General features: G+C 48.1%; 1 protein-coding gene across 2 annotated transcripts; it reads right to left on the bottom strand.

Moving 5' to 3' along the window:
- Window positions 1-1,936: 1,936 nt before the first annotated feature.
- Window positions 1,937-25,981, bottom strand: ATL3 (atlastin GTPase 3). 2 transcript variants are annotated; one of them, XM_028709461.2, is made up of 14 exons: window positions 25,846-25,869; window positions 20,435-20,715; window positions 18,291-18,508; window positions 17,269-17,412; window positions 16,241-16,345; window positions 15,104-15,154; window positions 14,336-14,392; window positions 12,451-12,543; window positions 11,992-12,130; window positions 9,985-10,112; window positions 8,661-8,717; window positions 7,405-7,476; window positions 6,299-6,730; window positions 1,937-5,084 (listed from the first exon to the last, which is right to left on the bottom strand). In XM_028709461.2, the coding sequence occupies exons 2-14, from the start codon at window positions 20,682-20,684 to the stop codon at window positions 4,974-4,976; spliced, it is 1,857 nt and encodes a 618-aa protein (XP_028565294.2). In that variant the 5' UTR covers window positions 20,685-20,715; window positions 25,846-25,869; the 3' UTR covers window positions 1,937-4,973. The 2 variants fall into 2 exon arrangements, with proteins under 2 accessions (XP_028565294.2, XP_028565295.2); XM_028709462.2 differs by lacking the exon at window positions 20,435-20,715 and having other exon boundaries at window positions 25,846-25,981.
- Window positions 25,982-27,820: the final 1,839 nt, after the last annotated feature.

Here is a 27,820-nt window from a genome sequence, read left to right as displayed (position 1 = left end):
GGATGACTCTGGGATTGTGGCGCTCATCTTGCTTTATTGGCTGAGGAATCCGGTGTACAGTTCCGGGTCATGTGGCCAGCATGACTAAGCCGCTTCTGGTGAACCAGAGCAGCACACAGAAATGCCATTTACCTTCCAGCTGGAGCGGTACCTATTTATCTACTTGCACTTTGACGTGCTTTCAAACTCCTAGGTGGGCAGGAGCACGGACTGAGCAACAGGAGCTTACCCCGTCGCGGGGATTCGAACTGCCGACCTTCTGATCAGCAAGTCCTAGGCTCTGTGGTTTAACCCACAGCGCCACCCTGTACAACACCCAAATTTGGCACCCCTCTGCCTCTTGTGCCCCATTCAAAATGATAGTTGCAGCATCCCCAGCAATGTACCCGAGGCTCTGCACCCAGTACAACCAAACAGGTCACTCTCCCCTAAATCCAGCTCTTGATGAAGCAATGCCTTGTTGCTTCATTGTGCAAGGGCAATGATGTTCTCACCCGGGGCACTATTTGCCTTTCTTCTGCGTGACACTTAGATCTTGGCAGCTGCCTTGGCTTCATATGCTTGAACTATGTTGTTGTTGTTGTTTAGTCGTTTAGTCGTGTCCGACTCTTCGTGACCCCATGGACCAGAGCACACCAGGCACTCCTGTCTTCCACCGCCTCCCGCAGTTTGGTCAGGCTCATGTTTGTAGCTTCGAGAACACTATCCAACCATCTCATCCTCTGTCGTCCCCTTCTCCTTGTGCCCTCCATCTTTCCCAACATCAGGGTCTTTTCCAGGGAGTCTTCTCTTCTCATGAGGTGGCCAAAGTATTGGAGCCTCAACTTCACGATCTGTCCTTCCAGTGAGCACTCAGGTCTGATTTCCTTAAGAATGGATGCGTTTGATCTTCTTGCAGTCCATGGGACTCTCAAGAGTCTTCTCCAGCACCATAATTCAAAAGCATCAATTCTTCGGCGATCAGCCTTCTTTATGGTCCAGCTCTCACTTCCATACATCACTACTGGGGAAACCATGGCTTTAACTATACGGACCTTTGTTGGTAAGGTGATACTTTCTCCCAAGGAGCAGGCGTCTTTTAATTTCGTGACTGTTGTCACCATCTGCAGTGAACTATGTTATTGAGCTGCAACTCTCATCAACCCTAGCAAGCAAAGAATAATAAAGCCCCCACTTTTGTGGAAGATGCTGCTGTTTTGGCAACGTAAGTTGTGGCACAGAGAGAACTGAACAGGAATTAAAATGCAAAATGATGTGTTACTCCTGGAGCCCAGTGCAGAGTACCTGATTTGAATGCAGAAGGTCCCAGGTTCAGTTCCTAAGAGGATGAGGCCACAAGTGATAGAAGCCATTCTCTGCTGAAGTCAAAGTCAGACAATCCTGGGGAGGCTGGGCAAACAGCCTCACCCGACACAACGCAGCTGCCAATGTATTTGTATATTTAAAGAGGGTCTCTGGAAGGACACACACTGCAAACTGGGTGTAGAAAAAAAGAGCAAACCCAGATTTGGGAATTCTTGATGTTGCAGAGTTGCTGTAGCTTAGCAAGTGTGAATCTGGTTCGAACCATGAATGATCAGTGGGAGGGTATATTGTGGCCCATACAAGAGTAGGTAGACTACATGCTTCTGGAGACAGAAATCATGGGCATGTTTCCTGGGTGACTATGCAGACTGACCAGAGAATGTGCATATTGCCCAGAGAATGTTCAAAATGCACTCAAGATGTGCAGATTCCCCAAGGTTTGATGGAGATTATGCACAATTCCCTCCTCACAGACAGATTATGTACACTGTCCATGAGGCCTGGTAAATGTGCATAATGGCCGGTTGTTATGCACATCATCCATTCAACTCACATTAGTGTGTGTGTGTGTGTGTGTGTGTGTGTGTGTACACACATGGGGAGGGAGGAACAAACACACATCAAAACACAGTTTCAGTATCTTGGTCTTTATTTTTGCAGTTGCAAAGTGGAATGCAATTCTTTTTTGCGCTTTATAAATATGATTTGGCATCTACATTCCCTCCCCCACAGCGTTGGTCCCCGGCTGAAAGTTCTAATACAATGACTAACAAGCTCACAGAGGGAGTTCTTAAGACGAGGAGGCAAGGAAGTGCTCTCAACAAGAGAAAGGAATGATCACGCAACCTGGCTGTATGAGCACATAACATGGGCAGTTGTCAACAGAATTATTTCTTGGGGCAGGGGAGTAGCAGGTCCCCGATTTGAACTTAACACTCCCCTCCCTTCTGTGTAGAACCTGTGTGTTCCAAAGGGAGCCAAAAAGAGCTTCTTTCTTTCCTAGCCAATCTGAGCTGCAAGCCAATTTCAACTGGTACGTGGCAACACAGAGAGGGGCATCCCCTTGCTATACGATACATCCACTACAGAGAGTGTGCGAGGAGGGAGATTTAAATGCAAGCTGACACTACTCATTGCCTGGTTGCAGAAAGCAGATAACAGGAGTTGCACCGTCTTGTTCTGTGCTCCTGGCATAACCCTTCAAAAAGACATAGGTGCAAATAGGTTGCCCACGCCCCATTTCTCCAAAAGGTTACAGCAATGAGGCCAAGAACGACTCATGCATCCCTTCCCCGCGACCAGGTTATCGTGCAAATGTGCCCCTATACGCAAGTGAGAAAGAGTTAAGTTACCCGTCGACGAGCAATAGAACAAGTGGAATGTTACAGCCACCTGGAGCTCTAGCTAAAGTCGCCCAGATGACTTCACTGCCATCACAGCCTTGGAAAAATGTTTCAGCTCCCGCCCCGTGTGTTTGCGCATACACACGCTGTAAACCGTTAACACGAAACATGTGCCGTTGGGAAAGGGGCACCGTGAAAAGCTGTCCCACAGGTGTGGGGGAACCCTTGTTGCTGAACTCCAGCTCCCATCAGCCCCTGCAAGTACGGTCAATAGCCAGGGATGATGGGAGCGCCAAAGTTCCCTCACACCTGGTTCACCAAAAACACAAGCTATGGAATGGAAAGGTCAGTGGGACCACGCAAGTGAGGCCACCCCAACATGCAGAGCAGAAATGAATATTAAGCCGTGTGGTGCCAGTTTTCCCCCTCCGCAATTCAGTGGGCCTAGAAGCTGTCAGTGTCTTGTGCTTTTTGATCAGGATATTATTCCAGCTGCAAAGGGGAAAGAGGACAGCAAAGCAGCAAATGGCAAGGCCGAGAAGGGAGCCCCCACCCCTGGCCTTATAAAGCTATTAAAACCTGCGCGGAAAGAAGGAAACCAGGAATGTGAGAAGAGGCGGGAGTAACTAAGAGCCTTGAGCAGAATAATTTGTGTGTGTGTGTGGCACAGGAAAAAGGGAGAGATGTTGGAACCGAAACAAGAACCAGACCCTCTGACATGACATTTCTGGCATCCAAGCACACTTGAACGGTCACATGGTGGGACAGGCGTTGTTTGTGGGGAGAGAAGGCTAGTGGGGTTAAGGGCTTTGTTTTGAGCACTGTGCAGAATGGGAGTCTGCTTCCTCTTTCCCCACCCCCCCAACCCTCAAATAAGACTTTAAGACTGTGAGCCCGCTTGGCCAATCCTCCTTTCCCCAGTCCAGGCGATGGATCTCCTAAGCCTGCTCCCAGCCTTCTTGGAATAAATTTCACCTGACTCACAGGTCAATATCCAGAGCAGATTTGCACAATCTGTGTCCAACCAAGCCTGACCCAGCCCACAGACTGGAGATTGCATCTTGACACACACACTTTTTTTTCGAAGTGCCAAACAGGCAACCTGCCCTCCACCCAATAAAAGGCTGTCACACATGGCTGTTTGGCTTGATGGGTCGCAGGTTGCTGATCTAGGCACATTCCCAGATCGCTGCCGAGAGCAAGTGCAGCCAACAGATATCACAGAAGTACAACCAGCATCAGCCCAAGGCAGCAAGAAAAATGGACAGGGATTATGGGAGTTGTAGTCCATCAACATCTGGCAGGCACCATTGGTGGCTATCCCCAGCTTCTACGGTACACAGAGAGTTGCAGCCTACTACTCCCACTCAAGAGTAGACCTACTGAAATAAATGAGTTAGTCATGTCTTGCGGGTCTATCCTGAGTAGGACTAGCATTGGATGCAACCCTCTGAATAGAGGATTCAGCATTGCCACGGGTATTTGGCTGCGCACACAGCCAATTCGTTCCCACAGAGACACCTGCCTGGAGCCTGGCATAGGGACACACTCGGTCCCCCAGCCCTCACAACGCATCACGGCTGCGCGAGAGCGAAAGCAGGATCGGAACTGGGGGCAAAAGGACAGAGACCACAGTCTCAGCGCCTGCAGGATGCTAAATACATCAGTTCTTCCCTGAAAGAAGCCTACCAATACTGTTTTCTAAGGCAACAGCAGGGCTAAGTGAGGGGTCCCTTCGCTGCCACAGGCACAAGGGTGCTTGTTCAGCATCACAAAGGCACAAGTTGCTTCGGATTGGCCCTGGCACAGACCACAAAATCCGCATCTTCCACTTTGGGGCAAAGGAGCCCCAAAGGAGGAGCCCCGCCAGCAAGATGGCCGCAATGAGCTGAAGCACTGGAGGTTTCGCTGCCGGTAGTGGTGCAGCTGGTTCTTTTGGGGAGGGAGATAACCGCCGCCTCCCATCCCCAAGAAGAATACACAGAAAGAGATAAGAAGGGGGTAGTGGAAGGAACAAGATCAGCACCTGATGTTTGGGGGGGGTGCCCCCCCCCCCAAAGCTCCCAGGCAAGGCACAAACTGGTACAGAACGTTAAAGCTGATTTTTCTTTTAAAGTGCACAAAAATTAAAAGGGAGGGGAGCAAGGGGAGCAGTTCTTTTTTTAAAAAAGAAAGAAATATTAAATGTGAAGGGAGCAAATAATATCCGGAACCAGAGGCTGAGTTGCTCTCTAGAAGCCCTGCAAGCGATTCCCGGGTTTGCAGGCTGCAGCGAGACGATCGCTTTGGCCACGAGTTTGTAGCTTTCTCTTTCCTGCTAAGACCTCACTTGCTTTTCTTATCCTCGGGTCTCGGCCTAGAGGATGACGGCCTGGAGGATGACGGCGAGCTGCTTGTTTCCGCAACCTGAGTGGAGCTGTTTGTGCGGTTGGTGGCCTGGGGAGAGGGCAAGAGGCGGAGAATGGTTAGGTCATACGATCACAGGGTTGGATCACGGGGTCCAACCCCCTTCAATGCAGGAATAGTATTCAAAACATTGAATTGTCAAAAGATGTAACAGGTGGCATTCAGCCACACAAATGCCTTCTGAGGAATTGAGATTCCTGCTCCTCCCTCCCTCCATTTTTTTCTTTTCATATTTATTTGAGGCCAGGTCTACACATGAAGCAGCTGCTGCAAAAAACAGAATTGAGAGCGAGATCCCACTTTTGAACAGGTCTCCTCTTCCCCACCCACCTCCCATCAGACGTCAAAGAAATGAACAAATATTCAACTTTTAGAAGACACCTGAAGGCAGTCCCATATGGGGAAGTTTTTAATATTTTGTTGGGAGCAGCCCAGAGTGGCTGCGGCTACCCAGTCCGATGGGCGGCATATAAATAATATTATTATGTTAGGAACATAAGAACAGTCCTGCTGCATCAGGCCACTGGTCTATCCAGTCCACCATCCTGTTCGCACAGTGGCCATCCAGATATCTCTGGGAAGTTCACAAGCAGGAGACAGATCTAACATTACTCTCCCCGCCTATGTTTTCCAGCAACTGGGATCCAGAACAGTGGCGTAATGTGGGTTGTTGGCGCCCAGGGAGTGAAAGGTGGCTGCACAAGCCCAAGCCCTCATCGCCAACCGAGCTGCAGCGGTCTGAGCCTGCGATGAGTGAGGCAAAGCGAGGGGAGGGAGAAAGAGACTTGAAGTCACCTCGTGAGGAGGGCAGACCTGAGGGCTGTGGCATCCTGTTCGCAAAGGTCGAGGCAGCTGCCAGAGCCTCTTGCCTCAGCCAGCCTAAGGGTGGGGCACACAAGGGCCTCCCTTTACCAGCCACAAGGAGGTGCCGCTGCCCCAGCCCCGAAGGCCTGGTCTCAGTGAATGAGGGAGCCTGTCGTGGGGGGTGCCTGGTTGCGCCCCCTCACACCCTTTCCAAAATCTGCGCCCGGGACCACAACCCCCCTGGGCCTCCCCACGCTACGCCACTGACCCAGAGGCATATTGCCTCTGCCATCACACCGTTTCATTATGGTGGGTGTTTCTGTTGGTCCCTGAATGCCATGCGATACAGAACACTACATATGGAAGCACAGGTCCATGTGGGGCTATCTCCTCGGGCTTCCACCGTTAATCCACCTGGTGCTTTGTAGGCCGCCACTCACCCTATCCAGCAGGAACTCGGCCGTAGTGTCGATGATGACGCCCAGCTCGCGGTACTGGCCTGAGTAGCGGATGTAGCCCCAGGCCAGGAGGCAGAGGAGGAGGATCCCTACGAGAAAGGTGCAGAGCTGGGCAACAAAGCCGAGGCCGATGTAGTTTGAGAAGTTGGAGCCCATGTAGAGGGAAATGATGAGGCTGAAGATGGCGGCAGGTGTCCGGAACGTGTTGAAGATGTTCTTGCTCTGGTTGTGCTTGCAGAGGTCCTCGTAGATGCTGTTCATCTCCCTCACCAGCTCCTCCTCGTAGCGCTGGCTGAACTCCTTGCCCCCCATCTTTTTGATGGTCTGGAAGTGCTTCAAGGCCATGGCGCTCTGCACGCGGTGCTTCTCCTCCAGGAGATCCGGCGCAACATACGGCTTGTCGCCGCCACACAGCTGTGGGGCAGGACAGGGGATACAGGTGTTAACACAGCCAACCTTCCAAAGCAGGCTAAGAACAACGCTGGCTGGTGCTCACACTGGGTGGAAGGCAAGGAGCCTGACAGTAGGTGGCGCCAGAGCCAACGGCAGCCAGCACCAACTCACTCTAGCATCTCGCCATCCTGTTTGCTGCTGAATTCTACAAGGACATCGCTGAACTAAGCAGGAGAAAACTGAACAGGAACTGCCACATCCTGGACTGGTTGCAAGTAGGAAGGAAGGCAAGGTGGGCGTTGGCTGAGGGTAGACTAAGGTAGATGGGGCAGTGCCCTATTCACCCTAATAGACCAACCTCCACTGGCTATAAGCATCCTTTTTAGCTCAGTCCTAGGAAGCTGCCCCATCAGAGGTCAGACTATAGCTTGGAAATGGTGAGATAAGGGAGTTCCATTTGTGGAGAGAGTGTCATTGTGCCCCACCTTGGGGAGGAAGTATCAGACGTGAATGCCTACTACCTCATAAACTTGATGGGCTGTCTTGGTTGTATTTATGTTCTTTGGGCCTGTTGGTCTCAACTGTTTCAGTTCAGAGCAATGTTTAAAGAGGAGCTTCTCTAACTGTTCTGTGTCATCACTTTAAAATGTGAATTTCTTGCCGTTTTATTGCCCCAACCCCAACTCCGTTCTCACCTTCTCCATATTGGTGTAATACATGTCCTTGGCCGAAGCAACAGCAGCCAGGTTGTTGGCTTCGGCAGTAGCCTGAGAGCAAAGATCGTAAAATGAGAACAGGGATGTAATCAGTTCCACCGTCTGTGCCCCCCTCCACCCCCCCAACAAGGCATATTTCCCACTTCTGCAATCTTATGCCCTCCCCCCAAACTGGGGTACATGCTCAGCAAACATGCCTTTGCAATCATAAGGACCAGAAACTCCATTGCTTTAGAAAAAGAAAAAGGAAGGCTCGAGAAAAGCGGAGTTGTTTGCAGGTAAGTGAGTTCTACATCCCAGACTGCAAACTACCCACTTGACCAAGTGCCCTGGCACCAGCGTCAGCCAGTGTTAGAAACTCAGATATATAAGCTGGATGCCAAATGGCTCCTTAAACCAAGGTTGCAGTTGCCAGAACAGAATGTTTAGTTACCTTTTGGTTCCTGAAATTCATTCTGGTGGTGCAGAAAAAAATACCATGGAGAAAATTCTACAGGATGTGTTGTCAGGGTGTGAAAACAGGCAAGACCCAAGGATCCCCAGGCATGCACCTCCTAGTGCCTGGGCATCTTTAACTGATAGCCGGGTGCAAAACGCGTCTGATGAATTTCAAACACTGGCGTCAGCAAGTGCTGTGGGACAGCCAATCTAGCACCCATCACAAACAGGGAGGCGCTTAAGACCGCAGGGGGCGTGCGGTGCGGAGGGAGGCAGTGGAGAGCATGGCACCTGAGCTCCACGCAAAACCTCTGAGCAAGTTTCTCCCCTTGGCATGTTTCGTGTAGCTGCCTTCTATCCAGCTTGCCCCTCTGGATCTATCTAGCCCTGAAATAAGATAGGAAACTGCCTTCTGCTGAGTGAGACTCATTGGATCCATTTAGATTGCTAATGCCTAGCAATGGCTCTCCAGGGTTTCAAAGAGGAGGCGTTATTCCCAGCTCTACCCGGAGACGCTGGGAATCGAACCTGGGACCTTCTGCATGCTGAGCATGTGCTCTCCCGGTGAGCCAGGGCCTTCCTCTTAAGAAGGAAGCAATGTGCCCTTCTTCCCACAGACGCAATGGTCCACCTAGCCCAGCAGTGTCTGCACTGACTGGCAGCAGCTCTCCAGGGTTTCAGGCAGAGAGTCTCTCCCAGCCCTACCTGGAGATGCCACTGGGTGGGACCTTCTGCCAAGTGATGGCAGCTCCCCAAATAGGAACATACTGTATCTTGCTACCCCAGGTAAAGCTCACCAGCAACATGGACTTGGGATGAGGCAGGTCTTCCCCCTGGTAGATCTTGATATAAGCCTGGAGGGAGGTAAGGTCAACAGGGTTCAGCTACAGTCCTTTGCCAGTAACAAGAATACCAACACCCATTAGTTAACAAACAAACTGAGATCCAAAAGAATAGACTGAATCTTGAAGCTGGAATTTCAGGAGGCTGCTAAGGAGTCACGGGAGGATGTTGGAATACCCAGTGCCAGTGAAACTGCTATCGAACAGAGAAGGAGTGGTGTTTAATCTGTCTGAGTCACTTAAACAGTGGGGATTTCCAAATGGAGCAGTTAATAGTGAATTCTAGCTTTGTTGCTGGGGCTATATTTCTCTCGAACCATCCTCCTTCAAATGGCCAGATCCTCTCTTTGGATGGTTAGGAATGGGTAGACAGTCTTCTGACCAAAGGCACTGAGAAAAAGAAACCTATCGGCCTTAGCGGATACATTTGCGATACAACCTCTGAAAAGTTATTATAGCTGGGACTGGCAAACTTATTTTGTTCTTCCACTAGAATGTCTAGTAACAATTCAATACAGTAACTTAAAAATAAAACAAGAGAGTCTTAGGTGGTAAAAGTACTAGCTGCCAGAAACAAGTGACACCTACAACAAAATGTCGCATTGTGGAGTGATCCTGCTCTGCGATCTAGCCAGTCGTGCCCTCTCCCAGGATACTCCATTCCATTCCCCCTCTGGCTTTCTATTTCTTTCCATTAACAGGCAGTCAACCTTCTATGCCCCAGGAGCAGGCTCAGTCCTCACATCCGTGGAAGCAGAGCAGAGCCATCGTGGCTAGTAGCCATCGCTAGTCCTCTCTCTTCATGGATTTGTCTCATCCTCTTTTAAAGTCGTCCAAGTTGGTGACCATCACTGCCTCCTGTGGCAGGGAGTTCCACAGTTTAACTACGCACTGTGTGAAGAAGTCCTTTCATTTACCTGTCCTGAATTACCATTAACATTCAGCTTCACTGGATGCTCACGAGTTCTAGCGTTTAAATGTGCCGTGCATCATTTTACAAACTTCGGACATGTTACCTCTCACCTGCCTTTGCTCTAAACTATAAAGTCCCAAACGCTGGACCCTTTCCTCATAGGGGAGTTGTTCCATTCTGGCTGCCCTTTTCTGAACCTTTTCCAACTCCTCTTTGAGGTGAGGTGACCAGAACCATATACAGAATTCCAAATGCGGCTGCACCACAGAGTGGGCTGGAGCTGATGGGGTCCCGCGACATCCCAAGGCACAAGGGATCCCCACCCCCTGCCTTAAAGGTGGGGAAAGAAAGAGAAACGAAGCATACCCTGAAGTACTCCAGCAAGCCCCGACAGGTCACTTTGGAACCGTTGATCTCCTTCTCCAGGAGCTGGCTGGGATCCAGCACAAACGGAATGAGCTTCTGCAGCTGTTCTTTAAACTCATCTGCAATGTCTGCGGGAAAAGAGACAGACAGGGTAGGAGAGAATCGAAGGAAACTGCTCTCATTGGTGGATAGCCAGAATTCTGCGATTCCACATAAAAAAACACACCAAACACAGCACTAGGTACACAAAAGGCACATCAACTTTCTTTTTTAAAAAAAAGATTGACAATTCTAGTCCTCATGACGGCAAAGCTATTCTTTTTCTCTCGTCCTCCCAATAATTTCTATTGGTTTTCATGTAAATATTACTGTACAGTGGTACCTCGGGTTAAGTACTTAATTCGTTCCGGAGGTCCGTTCTGAACCTGAAACTGTTCTTAACCTGAAGCACCACTTTAGCTAATGGGGCCTCCTGCTGCTGCCGCGCCGCCAGAGCACGATTTCTGTTCTCATCCTGAAGCAAAGTTCTTAACCCGAGGTACTATTTCTGGATTAGCGGAGTCTGTAACCTGAAGCATATATAACCTGAAGCGTATGTAACCTGAGGTACCACTGTATTTTAATATTTGGTTGGAAGCCACCCAGAGTGGCTGGGGAAGCCCTGCCAGATAGGCGGGGTGTAAATAAATTATTATTATTATTATTATACCAGAACTACATATAACTACAGTAACTTGTCCAGTGGCACACATATACAGCACACAGTACACAATCAATGTTTATTTATGGATCATCAGTTCAAGTATCCTCTCCACAGAGATTCTGATGGCAAATCCATTCTTGAAAATTTGTGTTCAAAGCCAGGGAAGCAGCTGATTTGGAAAGCAATACAGTTCCTTGACCTTCCCAACCACAATTATTTCAGATAAATATACTGGGTTTTTTAAAACAAAAACAAAGTACATGACACAAAAAGATCAACATGATAAAAACCTAAAATGACAACCAATTGCAGGAAAAATTGAGCTATTTAAAAATGAAAGCAGAATAATCAAATCAGAATCCTCCAAAAACCCAGTTAAACAAAATCAAGCACATTTCTCTCAGGAGGTTGTCTAAATACAGACCAGGAGACTTTTTCTCCCAGGTACCCCCTGTGGCTTATCTCAGATAAGTGGAAGGACTTGAACCTTGAAAGCAGGACCTCCGAGACATTCATATGGGCAAAAACAATTCTGGAGATATTCCGGTCCTAAACGCTTTAGGGCTTTTAAAGGTCAAAGCATGTGTCTTGAACTGAGCCCCAAAGCAAACTAGTGGAAGTCAAAACAATTATGCAAAGTAAGGAAGTGTGCAAAATCAGTTATGCAAATTTGAGAGAGCAAGTCAATTGGCATACAGGCCACAGAATTTCAATAGCCTTGTTGGAAAGTTACATATACAGTGGTACCTCAGGTTAAGTACTTAATTCGTTCCGGAGGTCCGTACTTAACCTGAAAATGTTCTTAACCTGAAGCACCACTTTAGCTAATGGGGCCTCCTGCTGCTGCCACGCCGCCGGAACATGATTTCTGTTCTCATCCTGAAGCAAAGTTCTTAACCCGAGGTACTATTTCTGGGTTAGCGGAGTATTTAACCTGAAGCGTATGTAACCTGAAGCGTACGTAACCTGAGGTACCACTGTATATATAAAATATTCCCCTCCACAAAAGCACATACAAGCACTCCCTTGGGTACCTCTGAAACATTGCATCACACCAAACAATGGTTAAGGAAGCTTAGCCATTGGTTTGTGGGACAACATAAGGGCTAGTCGCACCAAACCATGGTTTGGTGGTACATGAACAGATCCTTCAGATCCCTCGGGCTCGTGCACAACAATGCCCGCCCACCAGATCACAGTTTTGCCTTTTCACCTGCTGCTTCCACGCCCTGCAAACCGGGAACAAGGCAGAGTTTCTAATCCTGGCTTGCTGAATTTGCCATTGGACAACACGGGGCCCATACCTTTCAGACGCCCATCAAAATTCGGACTGGTGGCCACTTTGAGGCCTGGATGGGGCAGGAGGAAACAGTTGACGTTGGTGAAGCAGGAGTGGATGTGTTTCCGGACATGCTGGATCTCCTCGTGCTGGTGAGATTTCACCTGGTGGTGAGAAGGACCATAAGTCATCTCACACTTTTCTTTTTTTTTAACGATGAGAGAATACACAAAAAGAATTTCAAGTTAAGAACAATGTTAATTTCCAAATTGGAGGAAATATAAACAGACAAAGTTAAGGAGAAGGATGCTTGCATGCTGCAATGTGGTAGTAGCCTTGAGTTTGTCAGCTTTCATTTAAAATAAAAACCCAGCGGAGGTTCTAGTCCTGTAGTTACTTTTCCTAATAATTCCATGCCATGATGACCTCCTCTCCGCCAGGTCTCCTCCAACGGGTTCAATTGCTTTTGGGTTTGTTTGTTTACCTGCAAACGCTTGTCCAAGAAGCGCATGCCACCTTCCAGGCCGTAGTGGTACTCATATGGGAAGCTCCAGTCACGGACCAGGAACATCAGGGTCTGCATGGGGTGAGAGAGGCGGAAGGACTGAGAAAGGTCCTCAAAAATAGATCTTCTGAGAAAGTTTGGCTCAGTTCTGGCAGACAGGGAGGCACGTGTGGCTGGGAGAGCTCCTTGAGAACCTAACCCAGTAAACCAGGGGTGGGGACACTGTCCATCTATAGTCCAGCATCTTGCTTCATGCAAAGAACAGCCAGATGCCCCAATGAGAAGGTCATGAAGAGGACGTGAGAGAAACAGACCTCCCTCCATGGAAGCAGCTCTGCTTCTCCTGAATGAAATGGGAAGCCCCCTCCACCCGACTGGCGGGGGTTTTATTTTGGGGGAGGATATACAGTACAGGGGTACCTCAGGTTAAGAACTTAACTCGTTCTGGAGGTCTGTTCTTAACCTGAGGTACCACTTTAGCTAATGAGGCCTCCCACTGCCGCCGCGCGATTTCTGTTCTCATCCTGAAGCAAAGTTCTTAACTCGAGGTGCTATTTCTGGGTTAGCGGAGTCTGTAACCTGAAGCATCTGTAACACGAGGTACCACTGTATTCTGCAACATATCATTGAGGCAATAATAGTGCTTTCATGATGGGTTTCATACTGGGCCATCCACGCATTGTTCCATTTTAACAGATGTTCGGCGAGGCTTCCCCAGTGTTGCCGCTGTCTGGAGGGAGGCACTCTTTGCACATAACCATGCGACACCATCAGAAGCAAAAACCATCACGAATGTGCCATAGAAAGGATGCCTGAAGAGGCCATGTGACATTATCTTTATTGAGCATTCCTTCTGGTTTGTTTAAGCGGGTTGGCAGTTTAACAACAAGGAGCATTCATCCTGGTTTGCCTGTCTACGTGCCTTGCAGTGCAAGGAAGGTGGGTAAAAAAACAACCACCACCACCCACCCTGGGACATTTGCAGTATGAAAAGTTACAGGGAAGTAATAGGGCAGGCACCAATGGGAAATGAAGCAATACGTCCACCTAGAATTTTTTGCAAACACAAAGGACTGAAAGCGGGACCGCATCTAACTGCCCCCATCATGAACACAACCAACCATGAATGCACCATAAAAAGGATGTTTGGAGGGGACCGGAAATATGTCAGGCAAGGGAGAATAACTCAACTCTAAATACAGTGGTACCTCGGGTTAAGTACTGAATTCGTTCCAGAGGTCCGTTCTGAACCTGAAACTGTTCTTAACCTGAAGCACCACTTTAGCTAATGGGGACTCCTGCTGCTGCTGCGCCGCCAGAGCACGATTTCTGTTCTCATCCTGAAGCAAAGTTCTTAACCCGAGGTACTATTTCTGGGTTAGCGGAGTCTGTAATCTGAAGCGTATGTAACCTGAAGCGTATGTAACCTGAGGTACCACTGTATATACAAACAGAAAATCCAATTTCACCGCTCAGTTCAGTTCTACAAAACTGATCCACCTCTCATTGCACTCCACTGTTCCTTGCAAGCAGCTCAGAGCATTGTCCTTTCCCCAACCCACGCCCTGGGGAAAAAAATCCTCAGAACATCCTGTGAGGAAGGTTAGGCTGAAGGACTGTGAGTGCTCCAAGGTCTCTCGATAAGCTTTGTCATTGAGCAAGGATTTGAAAAAAACCACCCCTCTGCCCATTTCTCCCCACTGACCCTTGAAATCTGCATCAAGCTTCCATACAGTGGAGTAACAAATCTGCAGACTCTGCAAATCTGGGGTGTGCATGGACTGCGGGAAGTGAGGGCCCACCAGCCAAGACTGTATGTGTGTCTCCCACCTCCTGACCCAGCCCCATCTGTTCAGATGCATACCTGGAATGGTTTGAGGAAGCTCTCGTCCATGGCCAGGCGTCCATACTCTGTAAAGAGCTACAAAAGGAAATCAGAATTTTGCTGAATTTTGTTTAAAGATCTAAAGCAGCGGTTCTCAAAAAAATTTTTACTCAGGCCACACTCTCAGAAAAAGAAATTGCTTGCACCACACCAAATTTTCTACTGATAAGAAATGCATTGGAAAACAAAAAGAAACAACGCAGTATCACTCGATGCTCTTGCTCTCATTTTGAAAATATATCCATATTCTGCAAATAAATAAAAATTATTTTGATACAGTACTATCCTGTACTGGGACTATACCATACTATACTACACTACACTGAAATGTTTAAGTGTTCTTTGATGGTCCTTGAACCTTCCTGCCATGCTTGCCATTCTCTCCTGCCACACTCCCTTTGAGAAGCCCTGATAAGGGAGTGGCAGTAACTGGTGTGCCCCTGACTCCGGGTCTCTCACAGCTGAGTTCAGAAAGTATAAAGAACACAGAAAGAGCTCTGCTGGATCAGACCAGCATCCTGTTCTCACAGTGGCCGACCAGATTATCATCACAGTAACCCGCAAGCAGGACTAGAGCTTGTTCTACGTGGAAACCACTTAGAAGCCTATCCTGGCATCAAGCAGTAAGTATAAATAAATAGGAATTATAGCAACCACAACAACAACAACTGTATCCCCTGTTGTGTTCTGCACAGCACCATGAGCATTGCAAGGGGAAATGTTTTTCTTATTTTTCTTATCACCTACCTGTAGCTGCTGCAGATCATCTTCCTGGATGTTCTGAGACAAGTTGTAGATCTAAAAAGGGGGGAAGGGACAGCTGCAATGGTGAAAAAAATCCAGAAGGGCAGCCGCCTTAGCCTGTTGCAACAAAGACTCTTATGGCTCATTAAAGATTGCCTTAACAGGTTTAATCTGGCAGAAGGTCCCAGCCTTAATCCCTGGCATCTCCAAGTGGGGCTGAAACTCAGGACAGCCGCTTCTCAGTCAGTGGAGGCAACACTCAGCCAATGGTCTCACTCATCATAAGGCAGCTCCCTACATTCCTAGATGCTTTCACTTAGACTAGCCCAGGGCTTCCCAAACTTGGGTCTCCAGCCATTTTTGAACTACAACTCCTATCATCCCTGACCGCTAGTCCTGGTACCTAGGGATGATGGGTGTTGTAGTCTAAAAACAGCTGAAGACCCAAGTTTGGGAAACCTTGGACTAGCCTTTCTTCAGGGCCCAGGGATGAATAGGGAAACAACAGGACAAAATTCCACCAAGTTTTTAGATCTTGTTCTGTTCTGCAAGCTTTCACTTTCTGGGATGGGATTTAAATATACATAATTAAATATAACCCCCTCAGGTCTCCAAAAGGCTCCCAAGCTCAGACTCCTGATTGGATGGGTGAATATACAGTGGTACCTCTCGTTACGAACTTAATTCGTTCCGAAGGTGCTTTCTTAACCTGAAACTGTTCTTAACTAGAGGTGTGCTTTCACTAATGGGGCCTCTTGCTGCCACTGCGCCACTGGCACACGATTTCCGTTCTCAGCCTGGGGCAAAGTTCTCAACTCGAGGTAACTCTTCCAGGTTAGCGGAGTTTGTAACCTGAAGCGTTTGTAACCTGAGGTGTTTGTAACCCGAGGTACCACTGTATATATTTATTTACTTACACACACACGCTTACACACACACACACACACACACACACACTTCCAAGGCCAGGAGAGGCCTAGCGACACAGACTGCCTTTCCAGAAACAACCCAGCTTTGGCTTTTCTGTCTTGATTGTAGCTGCCTTCCCCTCCAATCAATGAGGAGTCCCATCACACGCTCATGGCGAAAGCCCTTGCCACACCTTATTCAAACGACGACCAAAAAACAGGGGACACTCACCTGAACAGAACTCGTCATGGTGCTGAGAGCAAAGATGGTGGCGCAGTCCTTGACTGTTGACTGGCTGTCAAAAGCTCCCTGGGTGTCCATCAGCACAACCGCCACCTGGAAGCACAGGTGAGAGCATCAGGCTCAAGAGATGCTCCAGTGCTCCCTCCACCTCACAGTTTTCCACTCTCCCCACCCCCTGGCATTCTGTGGTCTCTGAACATACTCAGTCCTCGCTGGGTTATTATTTCTTTAAGGGTGGGAGTGGCTGGGGAAGCAGTGTGGCCTGGGGAAGAGTCCAGAGGACCTGATAGCAAGGACCGGAGGGTGTCATGAAACAGGCACAGAGGCTGCAGGGGTAGCTGGGTCTGGGCTCAGAGCTGGCTGTGGAAGTTAGGGAGAGCATGGGGTCTGAAGTGATGGGGAAAGAGCTCCCAGAGACACTTCCCAGACCATTAGGGCCTTTAAGGCACTGCTCAGGCTGCACAGAAAAAGCATTTTTGTTCCTGAAATTCTGATTGTGGAGCTAAAATATAACTGATAGAATTCTACAGGATGGGGTATTAGTGTGTGAAAACAGTCTGGCTAATTTCTAAAACTGCTATAAGGAAAGAGCCTGGACCCTCGCAGACACCTTCTCCTGAGCCAGAAAAAAAACCCAGACATTTCCCACTGCACATCAGCAGTCCTGCAGTGTCAGAAGCGCAGCAGGAGAGAGGCGATGGCATGAAGGAGGAGCACCCATCTTCAGACCACAGGGTTGGCCCTTTAAGGTTCTGGCGTTCTCCCAAGGGGGTGGAGCTTGGAGGAGGCAGTCTGCAAGAGGGCCTTTGCTGGAGAAAGTTGCTCACGTGGAGCTGTCCATGGTGCAGAAACCTTTGACCAACTGAGCTTCTTTCACCATGGGTTCCGGCAACAGACCAGAGGACCACATTTGACCCTCAGTCCTGAGGTTTCCTACTGTGGCCATGGAGGGGTGAAGAAATGTTTTCGCTTTCCATTTTAATCAAATTCCAACTCCTTCTCAACTGCCCCCGTACCTTCTTTCCACTTGGTTTCTCCACAATGAAAACTTCGCTCCAGATTTGGATGCCTGTGGTGTCCGGGTCAGATCCACCGCGCCAGGAAAAGCCTGTCAGGGGTTCATCCTTGTCACCCAGCCAATTGGTGCTGCCCCCTTCTTTCTGCGGAGCAACAGGGAAACAGCACAAATAAGGAAACTGTGTAGTACAACAAGAATGATCCATCAGGCTCCCAGGCTCCCACGTCTCCCCTGTAAGAGACTAACAGCTCCTGCTTTCAGTTTTGACTTCCAGTAATATTACAAACCTGCAGATCCGTGCTTGATTCTATCTCTAGCTAAACAAAACAAACCAGAACCAAAACGTGGTCTGATATCATGATGCAAAAAAGCCCAAACAAAACCTGATTGAATGGTTCCACCAAAAGTTTGGGGACCGAAGATGAACAGAATGTAGGCTCTTTGCAAATAGGAGCCTTGTGTCCGTTTTGTTTTACTTGTGAAAATTCTCTCTTAAGCTCCAGGTGCATTGTTTTAAATAATGCTTATTTTTTTTATTTATAAAAAAATATTTATATACTGCTATTCATTTTTTTAAAAAAAAGCAAAGCAGTTTACAACAATTGTACATAAAACCACACAATAAAAATCATATCAAAAGTCAAAATCAGAAATCAGCTAAGCATTGCGGAAAGATGCATTCTTAATTGGCTGCATAAGCCTGAAGGATTAGGAAAGTTTTCAGCAGGCATTTAAAAGTTGGCACAGAAGGCACCTGCTGAATCTCTGCTGGCAGAGTATTCCACAGGATTGAGCTGGTGACACTAAAGGCTTGATTCTTTGTTAAATGACCCTCGTCAATTTGGAGAACAGTCAGCAACACTCCTGTAAATAATCTCGAGGACTGAGATGGGCTGTAAGGGTTCATTCAGGTGCTCCCTGTGGTACACTGGCCCTAGGTCGTTCTGGGCTTTGTAAATTAATAAAGGGCCTATAACAATAGCAACAGACAATGAACCAGCGAACGGGGGGGTGGCTCACCTGTGTGTACATATAACGCAGCAGAAAGTCCAAGAGGAAGGATTTGCCTTTGCGGAAGGCACCAGCCACGGATACCACCACCACGTCGAGGTCCCGGATAGCATCAGCCAAGAGGACACGGCTCAGCGCCTTCTCATCCAGCTCAAAGGAGTGCTGGTCTTTGTGCACCAGCACAATCTGGACTGGGCCAGGCTTCGCTCCCCCCATGGCATCCCCAGCTGCACAAAGGAGAGAAAGGGAGCTGGGTGTCAATAAACAACAACAACAACAACAACCAGGCTAGCAAGGCCTGCCCACCCCATACATTTAAAGCACGTTTATAGTACTTCAACAGTCATGGCTTCCCCCAAAGAATCCTAGGAACTGTAGTTTATCCCTCAGCGAACTACAATTCCCAGCACACCATAACAAACCACAGTTCCCAAGATTCCATGTGCTTTAATTGTACGGTATGGTATAAACCAGGGGTCAGCAACCTTTTTCAGTCCACCGTCCCTCAGACCATGTGGTCTGAACGAATTCCTATGCCGCACAAATAACCCAGAGATGCATTTTAAATAAAAGGACACATTCTACTCATGTAAAAACACACAGATTCCCAGGCTGTCTGCGGGCCGGATTGAGAAGGCGATTGGGCCGCATCCGGCCCACAGGCCTTAGGTTGCCTACCCCTGGTATAAACACACAACTCTTTGGATATGCTAAGATTAGCATGTCAGCAGTTTCTAGTGCTTTTTTTACCTTTGCATGTAAATAAGGTAAAATAATTTGTGCCGTTGAATTGTCATGTCTCAGGACATTAACAGGTATTTCAGCCATAACAGCTTCCAAGGAAAGCTTTGACTGGATATAGCATTTAAACCACATGAAGTACACATTGATTCCCCCACCCACAATAATCTAGTTATTTGAGCTCAAGTAATTTTTGTCACGGGGGGGGGGGGAAGATAATGAGAATCACGCAGGAGTAAAATTAACCAAGCATACTCTTTTCAGTTTTGTTAAGCTGAAGATCAGATCTAACATATTTGGCTGAGGTTGGATGGTCATCTGAACTTGATGCTTCAGTTGAGATTCCTGGGTTCCAGGGGGCTGGACTAGATGACCCTTACAGCTCTACAATTCTTTGATTCTATGATCTCAATCAGTCTAGGGCAGGGGTGAAAAACCTGTGGCCCTCCAGATGTTGGTGGACTCCAATAGGCCTGGGCGATGTGTCAACACATCGTCCAGGACCAGTTTGTGGGCTAGATCACAATGGCATTTGGACTCTGTGGTATATCACAGGTGGTGGCTTGTCAGCCGGCTAGGATCTTAACTTCTTTCTCTGGCCAAGGAACTTCCTTCTGCTGGACACTGGCAGTGGAGGGAGTGGTGGTAGCAGTTTCACCCTGGTGCCTCACAGGGCTGGGGCCGATGCTCCATCATTTTCAAGATCGTGGTGTATCACTTTATTGCAATGTTTAGCTGGTGATACATCACGAAAACCTGATATCGCCTAGCCCTAGGCTCCAACTCCCATGAGCCCTAGCGAGCATAGCCAATGGTCAGGGATGATGGGAGCTGTAGTCCATCAACAAGTGGCAGGAGACACACAAGTATCTCACTCCAGTCCTGGATTGATTAAGATTCAAACACACACACACACACACAGAGAGAGAGAGAGAGAGAGAGAGAGAGAGAGAGAGAGAGAGACAGACAGACAGACAGACAGACAGACAGAGAGAGATAACCTCACAGAGTTGTTGTGGAGATAAAATGGGGAGAAGAACCATCTAGGCCACCGAGAGACAGAGAGAGAGAGAGAGAGAGAGAGAGAGAGAGAGAACCAACCTCACAGAATTGTTGGGAAGATAAAATGGGGAGAAGAACAATCTAGGCCACCTTGAGCGCCTCACAGGAAAGGTAGGATTTAAATGTCAAAATAAATGTCATATATGCACAGATACAGAGAGAGATACACCATGTGCATATGTGTTTGTGTTTCTGCCTTGGTATTAAGTGGCACAGATGGAATACTCTTGCCAGGACTACTGAAATTCTGGCACGCTAGAAACCCCACATGCATACACACCAGATGCCCCACAGATCGACCTGTGCATTATTAGCGCAGCAAAGAGGAGCCCCGCTCATTGGCTTCTCACCATCCATGTGCACGGAGCCGAACCGATCCAGGAGAGGCACTTCCAGAGGCGAGGGTTCACACCTCCATGGCTCTCGCCGGCCGGGACCACTCACCGCCCCGCGAGGCCGGGTCAGAGGAGCCCACCTGTGCGGGCAGACTCTGCGAGATATTATGGGCCGCCTGGGGGTGGCATCCAGCAAACTGGGGCAGCTCCTCGAGGGCCGCGGCTTCTGTTGCAAGCCTGGCTTCTTCTTCTTCCAGGCTTTCATGAGCTTTCAAACCAACGAGGGCAGCAGGAGGCTAAAAGGAAGAGGACAAAACCCATCCTCTCTGGCCCAAGGAGATCATAACAATCCGGTCTCCACGGCAACAGCAGCCAAAGGGCTCACTAGGCCGAGTTCCAAGGAGGAACCATTATTTCACTCAGGTTTCTATCCTTTCTAACCCTCCTTTCCCCCTCCTCAGGAGAGGGCCAGAAAGAGGGGTCTGGAGGGCCACACAGCCTGAGGTTCCCCACAATGAAACGCTTTTGCTACGCGAAAAGAAGCCTTTTTCTTTCTCCCCTGAACTCAGCAGTTTGCAAGCTGTCGAGTTAGGACCACACCAGCCTCCTCTCTGATCTTCTTATCTGCCTGGTTGAAAAATAGGCCAATTAAATTAACATCACCTTTAAAACCTCTGTTTTCCTGCCCAAGTAATTCAATAGGCCACCTGCTCTTAGCACTGCAAGAGCACAGGCTAGGAGGAAATTAAACACAAGGGAACTTTTATTTTTTATTTATTTGCAAATAAAAAATATTTCTACCCAGACAACATTAAGGAAAAAATATTACGGCAGCAAACAGCATTAAGGTAAATAAAATGGCATTCATAAAGGAAATAAAAAAGACATCAGAGAATGGCTTAGAGAATCATGGAATTGCAGAGCTGGAAGGGGCCCCAAGGGGCTTCTATTCCACCCCCCAGCTATGCTGGAATTACAGCTCAAGAATCCCTGACAGGTGGCCATCCAACCTCTCGTTAAAAACCTCCAATGAAGCAGAGTCCACTACCTTCCAAGAGACTTGGTTCCACTGTCAAACAGCTCTTGTTGTCAGAACGTTCTTGCTAATGTTGGGTTAGAATCTTCTTTCTTGCAATTTGAATCTATTGGTTTGGGTCCTACACTCCAAAGCAGCAGAAAACATGCTTGCTCCATCATCCATGTGGCAGCTTTTCAGGTATCATATCACCTCTCGGTCTTCGCATGCAGCATGGAGTGGTTCTGTAAGTTCCCTAGATCTGGATCCTATACCTTTGTTGATGCAGCCTAGAGTTGCATTAGCTTACTTTGCTGCTGCATCACACTGCTGACTCATGCTAAGCGTGTGGTCTACCCTAGATGCTTTTCACATGTACTGCTGGCAAGCCAGGTGTCCCCCATCCTATATTTGTGCATCTGATTATCGCTGCCTAAATGCAGAGCTTTACATTTGTCCCTTTTGAAATTCATTTGGTTAATGTTTATGTTAGTTTTAATGTTTGTTTTTGTAAAACACTTTTGGCATCTTTTGAAAAATCGATGAATATACGTACCGTATTTTTCGCTCTATAAGATGCACCAGACCACAAAACACCCAGTTTTTGGAAGAGGAAAACAAGAAAAAAAATATTCTGAATCGCAGAAGCCAGAACAGCAAGAGGGATCGCTGCGCAGCCTGCATTCGCTCCATAAAACACACACACATTTCCCCTCACTTTTTAGGAGGGAAAAAGTGAGTCATAGAGCAAAAAATACGGTAATTAATAATAACAATAATACAACTATTGTTCCATACACACACACACACACCTGCTTATTTAGCTTATTTCCAGATCTAAGCTGCCAACCTCGGATAATCAGAAGCAGCATAATGCAGAATTTGTTGTTAGGCCTTCCCTGTGGGCTGCTGCTGCCGCCGCCTAGAGCAGCTGTGTGCAAGGACTGGCACTGTTGCAGCTGCTAGCAGGTAAGAAAGGTTGCTCAAGAACAGCAGAGATAAAGCTAATATTGTGTAGTAGTTACCAGAACATAAGACAAGAACTGGGGGGGGACGACCCAAATTCAAATCCACACCCTTCATTGCAACATTTCAGGTTATGGGTCCAAACATATTGGCTGTGTCTACTTGAGAATTTTCAGGGGAGCTAGGGAACAGGGGGAAGAATCCAGTTAAAATGTCTCCTGCAAAGATTGCTGCTGCTAAAATACCTTCGTCAGAGATGCCCTAAGCTACTTCTGGCAAGCCGCAAGTTCGGAAGAGGGTTTTCCACACTCCTCTGAAACGTAAAACTTCCGTGAAAGGAAAAAGGCAACACTGAACACACCCAGTGGGGGGGGGGGTGAATACAATTCACTCACATACCATGAGCTCTGCCAGCTAGCTGCTGCCTGCAGTGAGTCAGAAACCTCAACCGCTCCCTTGAAATCTCGCCTGTTTTGCATTTAGCAGACGTTGCCACTTGTCCGGAAGGGAAGCCTCTCCACCATCTCCCTTTGCTCCATGAAGCAGAGGCCTACGTAAGTGCTATCTCTACACAACCCATCGCATCTTCTGTGGTCTCCCAGCACCTCAGTAAAGCAGTAGCCCTGTTTCTGCAAACTCAGCTCATAAGAAAAGCATTAAGGCAACAACCATTTCACTTGCCTCCCCGCTCCCCAAGTCACAACTGGCATTTACAGATATGCTGCCTCTAAACAGGGAGGTTCCGTTTAGCCATCACAGGCAATAGCCCTCAATAAACCTCTCCTCCTCTATGGAAGGACCACAGCTCAGTGGTACAGCATCTCCCTTGCATGCAGAAAGTGCCAGGTTCAAGCCCAGGTAGCTGTGGGAATGTCCTCACCCTACCTGAAACCCTGGGGGGTTGTTGCCAGTCAGTGTAGACAATACTGAGCTCCAGGGACAAATAGCCTGGCTCAGGATATGGCAGCTTCCCATGTTCCACGTCGTTGTGCAAACCCCTGTTTTGATATCATCAGAGCCCACAGAACCACCAGCTAGCTACGCCTCGTGGCAACAAACGCCTTAATTAAATTACTGTCATTGCTCATTAAATGATATTGTGCCTTCCAGTGGGGCAACAGCACCCAAGGCAACTTGGAACTGGTGAAAGAGCTTCAGAAGCATTCAGGCTGGACCAAAACAAAGTCCTATGCGGCAAGCAGATGCTTCTCAGAGAAAGCAACTCTCCCCAATCTTAGCAACCAGTATTCGATGGCATCGTGCCTCTGATCCTGGTAGCAGTGTACATCCATAATTGGTCTTATGCTTAAAACAACAGGAGGTAGTGATGGTCACCAGCTTGGAGGGCTTTAAAAGGTCAAATTCATGGAGGAGAGGAGGACCACATGGGTCATCTGCTCCAGCTCCTTTGAATGCAGGAATCTTTTTGCCCAACTTGGGGCTTGAACCCATGATTAAGAGTCTCATGCTCTTCCAACTGAGCTATCCCAGCAGTATTGATGGCTAATACCCACAAAGGCTATGTTCTATGCCACTGAATGCCTGTTTCTGGGAACTGCAGGCGGGCAGAGAGTGGCTGCGCTCATGTCCTGCTTGTGAGCATCCCACAGGCATCTGGTCTGATCCAGCAGGCTCTTCATATGCCCTTATACCACATAAAAATATAGAAAGCCAATACAACCACATCATAAACATTGTGAGCATAACCAAATATTTTAAAAGGTGCACTGGACGCTATCTTACGCCAAGTCAGACCATTGGTCCATCTAGCTCAGGACTGTCTGCACTGACCAGCAGCGGCTCTCCAGGGTTTCAGACAGGGAGTCTCTCCCAGCCCTACCTAGAGCTGCCACTGGAGACTGATCCTAAGGCGTTCTGATGGAAAGTGTGTGTTCTACCACCGAGCTGCAGCCCTTCCACTGAGGCTCATTGAAATAAAAGTTTTAAACTGGAGCTGAAACGCCATCAGGGAAGGAGCTCAGCAAATGTCCAGTTCCAGCTTTCGGGGCATCACTGTGGGGAAAGCCGTCTCCCACTTACCCACCAACCAAACTTCTGTCCATGGCAGTGGGAGGCAGAGAAGATCCTCCCCATGTGGGCCTGCATGAATGGAAAGGTTTAAGCAAGATAATGCAACCCTTCCAGTATCTAAAGCAGTTTAAGACTCGTGCTTTGTGCGTGAAGAAGTTGCCATTGCAGCAACCTTCTTCAGGAGTCTGGTGAAAGGTAAAATTGCCACACCACCTAGATCGGTGATCTCGCCCAACATGGCAGCAGCGTGAGAGGTGAACAATTGAGAAATATGTTGAAATACTGGTCAGGGAATTTGCCTGCCAAATACTGTCGAACCTGGAAGAGGGGCTTGTCCAAGCACAACATCCCTGCATTGCATGCATGTTTGAGGCGGATGCTAAACACGGGTGATTTAATGAAGGAAGACAAGGAAATAGCATTGAAAATAAGATCCTCCTTTCCATACTCCATCTCGGTTGAGCTTCCACAGAAGAAATCCTGCTCACACTTTTCTTAGAAGTGAGCCCGACTGAAAACAGTGGTGCCTAACTTCAGAAACATGTGTGGTTAAAAGTTCAAAATAAAGAATTGTGCAAGGCTCACTACCTTCAGGTTGTGCACAGAGGGACAAGAGAGGAAGAATTTTGTCTAGATGCTGCATTCTTATGAAGGTACCTCTATTCGTTTTATACCATCCCTACAGGGCCAACCCAAACTACCCCCTTCCAATGGCGTGTTTGCATTCTCCCCATATTAACCTCAATCCATGGGGCAGTGTGGCTCTCTAGATTTTGTTGTACTCCAACTCCCATCATCCTTGACCATTGACCATGCTGCCTGGGGCTGACACGAGTTCAACAACAACAGGAACCACAGAATTGTAGAGTTGGAAGGGACCGCCATCTAGCCCAACCCCCTGCAATGCAGGAATTGCCCGGCATGGGACTCGAACCCACGCTCCTGAGATTAAGAGTCGCATGCTCTACCAAACAAGCTACAGCCCCCCAACTCGGCCTCCAGAGGCATTCTGGCTCTACCACAGAATTTGCATTTAGTACTACAACTCCCATTATCCATGAGTATTTATCACGGATGGAAGTTGTAGTCCGATGCATCTTGAAAGCATCAGGTTGGGGAAGGAAAGTATGTTTCCACTGTCCCTGGAAAGGGAGGGGGGCTCCATGCATTTCCCCCACAAATGGTCCCTATCACTATATGGGGCTCTTTGCAAACTGCTCCAGAGGCACCTCATCCCTATCGGGGACCCACGCTCCCCGCCCCAACTTTGGGGGGGGGGTTCATACAGTTTCTCCACAGGGGCCTTATCTTCCATGGGGAGGGGGATATATTCCTATCTCTCCCCATAGAGGATATTAAACCCCCCAAAAAAAGTTGGTTGATCCAAATCCGATTAAGAAAAGAGGGCCCTTACCGCCCGCCGCCAGCTTGACACCGTTCGCAGCTACCGCCGCCGAAGGAATGACACGGATCCGCCTCCTTCCCGCCCTCCTTCCCGCCCCATCTCGGAGCAGGCAAGAGGCGGGGTCGCCGCCAGGCATGAAGCGGGGAAAGGAGGAGGGCAAGGAGCCTTGCGGAAGGGTGCATGCTGGGAATTGGAGTCCGAGCAGCCGCCGTCTCTCGCCCACGGAACTGGGTAAGGGGAATCCAAGGGAACTACAACTCCCAAGAGACCAAGGGGTGGAGAATCAAGAAAAGACGCGCTCTCTCGCTTTCTCCCCAAGGGAGGATCTTGGGAGAAGCAGACGGAAGAGGTCGGGCTTCTTTTGAGTCGCCAGGGAGGAGCTTTGGAAGCGCGTGCTGGGCAAGGCATCCTGTTTTTGAGGATACAGTACCTTTAAATCTTTATTATTATTTTTTTTTAAGCAAGCCGCTTCTGCGCAGATTTGCAGAAAAAGATGCTAATTTATATGCAACTTTATAAATAATCACAAATATTTACTTTATAAATAATGATTTGTAAATAGAAATCATCAAGACATAGGCAGAAGCTGCTGGATCAGGCCAATGGCCCATCTAGGACAGCATCTTGTTCTCATAGTGGCCAACCTGCGGGAAGCCTGCAAGCAGCATTCCAGCACAAGAGCACTGCACCAGCAACTTATAGAGGCAGAACATAGCCGTCCAGGCTAGCGGGTATCGATAACCTTATCCCCTTATCCCCCCCATGAATTTTTCTAATCCTCTTGAAGCCATCTAGGTTTATGGCCATCAATGCCTCCTGTGGAAGTGAGTTCCATAGATTTAACTATGCATTGCTTGAATTTCTTTTATCTGTCCTGAATCTTCCAAATGTCAGCTTCATTGGATTTCCCAGAATTCTAGTGTTAGGAGGGAGGGAGAAAAAACTTTTTCCTGTCCACTTACTCCACTCCATGGGCATAGGCAGGGGGGCAGCTGCCCCCCTTCAGGTAATAAATAAAAAAACTTAACTAACTGACCAAATCGCTTCACAGATAGCTCGGTTCTGCCCCCCCCCCAACATAAATTCTCACTACGCCCATGCTCCACTCTGTGCATAATGTAATAAACTTATATCTTGTAACCTCTTACTCACTTTTTCTCTAAACTAAAAAGTCTCAAACGTTGCAACCTTTCTTTGTCCACTCTATCATTTTTGAGATGAGGTGACCAGAACTGTACAAAATATTCCACATGTGATGTACTATTTTTTATTATTAACGTGTATATCTCCATTTTCCTCCAAATAGCTGAAGGTTACATACGGTACATGCTTCTTCCCTCTTCCCATTTTATCCCCACAACAACCTGTGAGGTAAGCTAGGCTAACAAACATTGCAATGGTTGGAGGATCTGGTATCTGTGTGTGTGTGTGGTGTCCAGGAGATAGATAAATTACAGTACATTAAATAACAGGAATAATAAAACAGGAGTTACAGGTCTGTCATGTGTCATTATCACAGTACAGTGGTACCTCAGGTTAAGTACTTAATTCGTTCTGGAGATCCATTCTTAACCTGAAACTGTTCTTAACCTGAAGCACCACTTTAGCTAATGGGGCCTCCTGCTGCCACCGCGCCACCAGAGCACAATTTCTGTTCTCATCCTGAAGCAAAGTTCTTAACCCGAGGTACTATTTCTGGGTTAGCGGAGTCTGTAACCTGAAGCGTATGTAACCCGAGGTACCACTGTACAGTCAAACCTTGGTTCTCACACCGCTCCGTTGCTGAACGTTTCGGCTCCCAAACGTTGAAAACCCAGAAGTAAATGCTCTGGCTTTTGAACATTCCTCAGAAGACGAACATCCAACGCAAAAACCGCTGTGCAAACATCCGCTGTGCAAAAACCTAGCTGTCAGCCAATCGGAAGCCGCGTCTTGGAACTTGAACATTTTGGAACTCGAATGTCCTTCCGAAACAGATAATGTT

The sequence above is a fragment of the Podarcis muralis genome, chromosome 16 (genome assembly GCF_964188315.1).
Source record: "Podarcis muralis chromosome 16, rPodMur119.hap1.1, whole genome shotgun sequence".
Taxonomy (NCBI): domain Eukaryota; kingdom Metazoa; phylum Chordata; class Lepidosauria; order Squamata; family Lacertidae; genus Podarcis; species Podarcis muralis.
The sequence above is the reverse complement of the archived record's forward strand: the minus strand, read 5'-3'. Positions and strand labels throughout refer to the sequence as shown.

What these genes read in the sequence shown, in the direction of transcription:
- ATL3 (XM_028709461.2), bottom strand. Translation starts at nt 20,684, where the DNA reads ATGAAAGCCTGGAAGAAGAAGAAGCCAGGCTTGCAACAGAAGCCGCGG. An exon ending in CGGCTCCGTGCACATGGATG is followed by an intron (nt 18,509 to 20,434) that starts GTGAGAAGCCAA and finishes TCCTTTGTGCAG; the next exon opens with CTGGGGATGCCATGGGGGGA. An exon ending in ATTACACCAATATGGAGAAG is followed by an intron (nt 6,731 to 7,404) that starts GTGAGAACGGAG and finishes CCTGCCCCACAG; the next exon opens with CTGTGTGGCGGCGACAAGCC.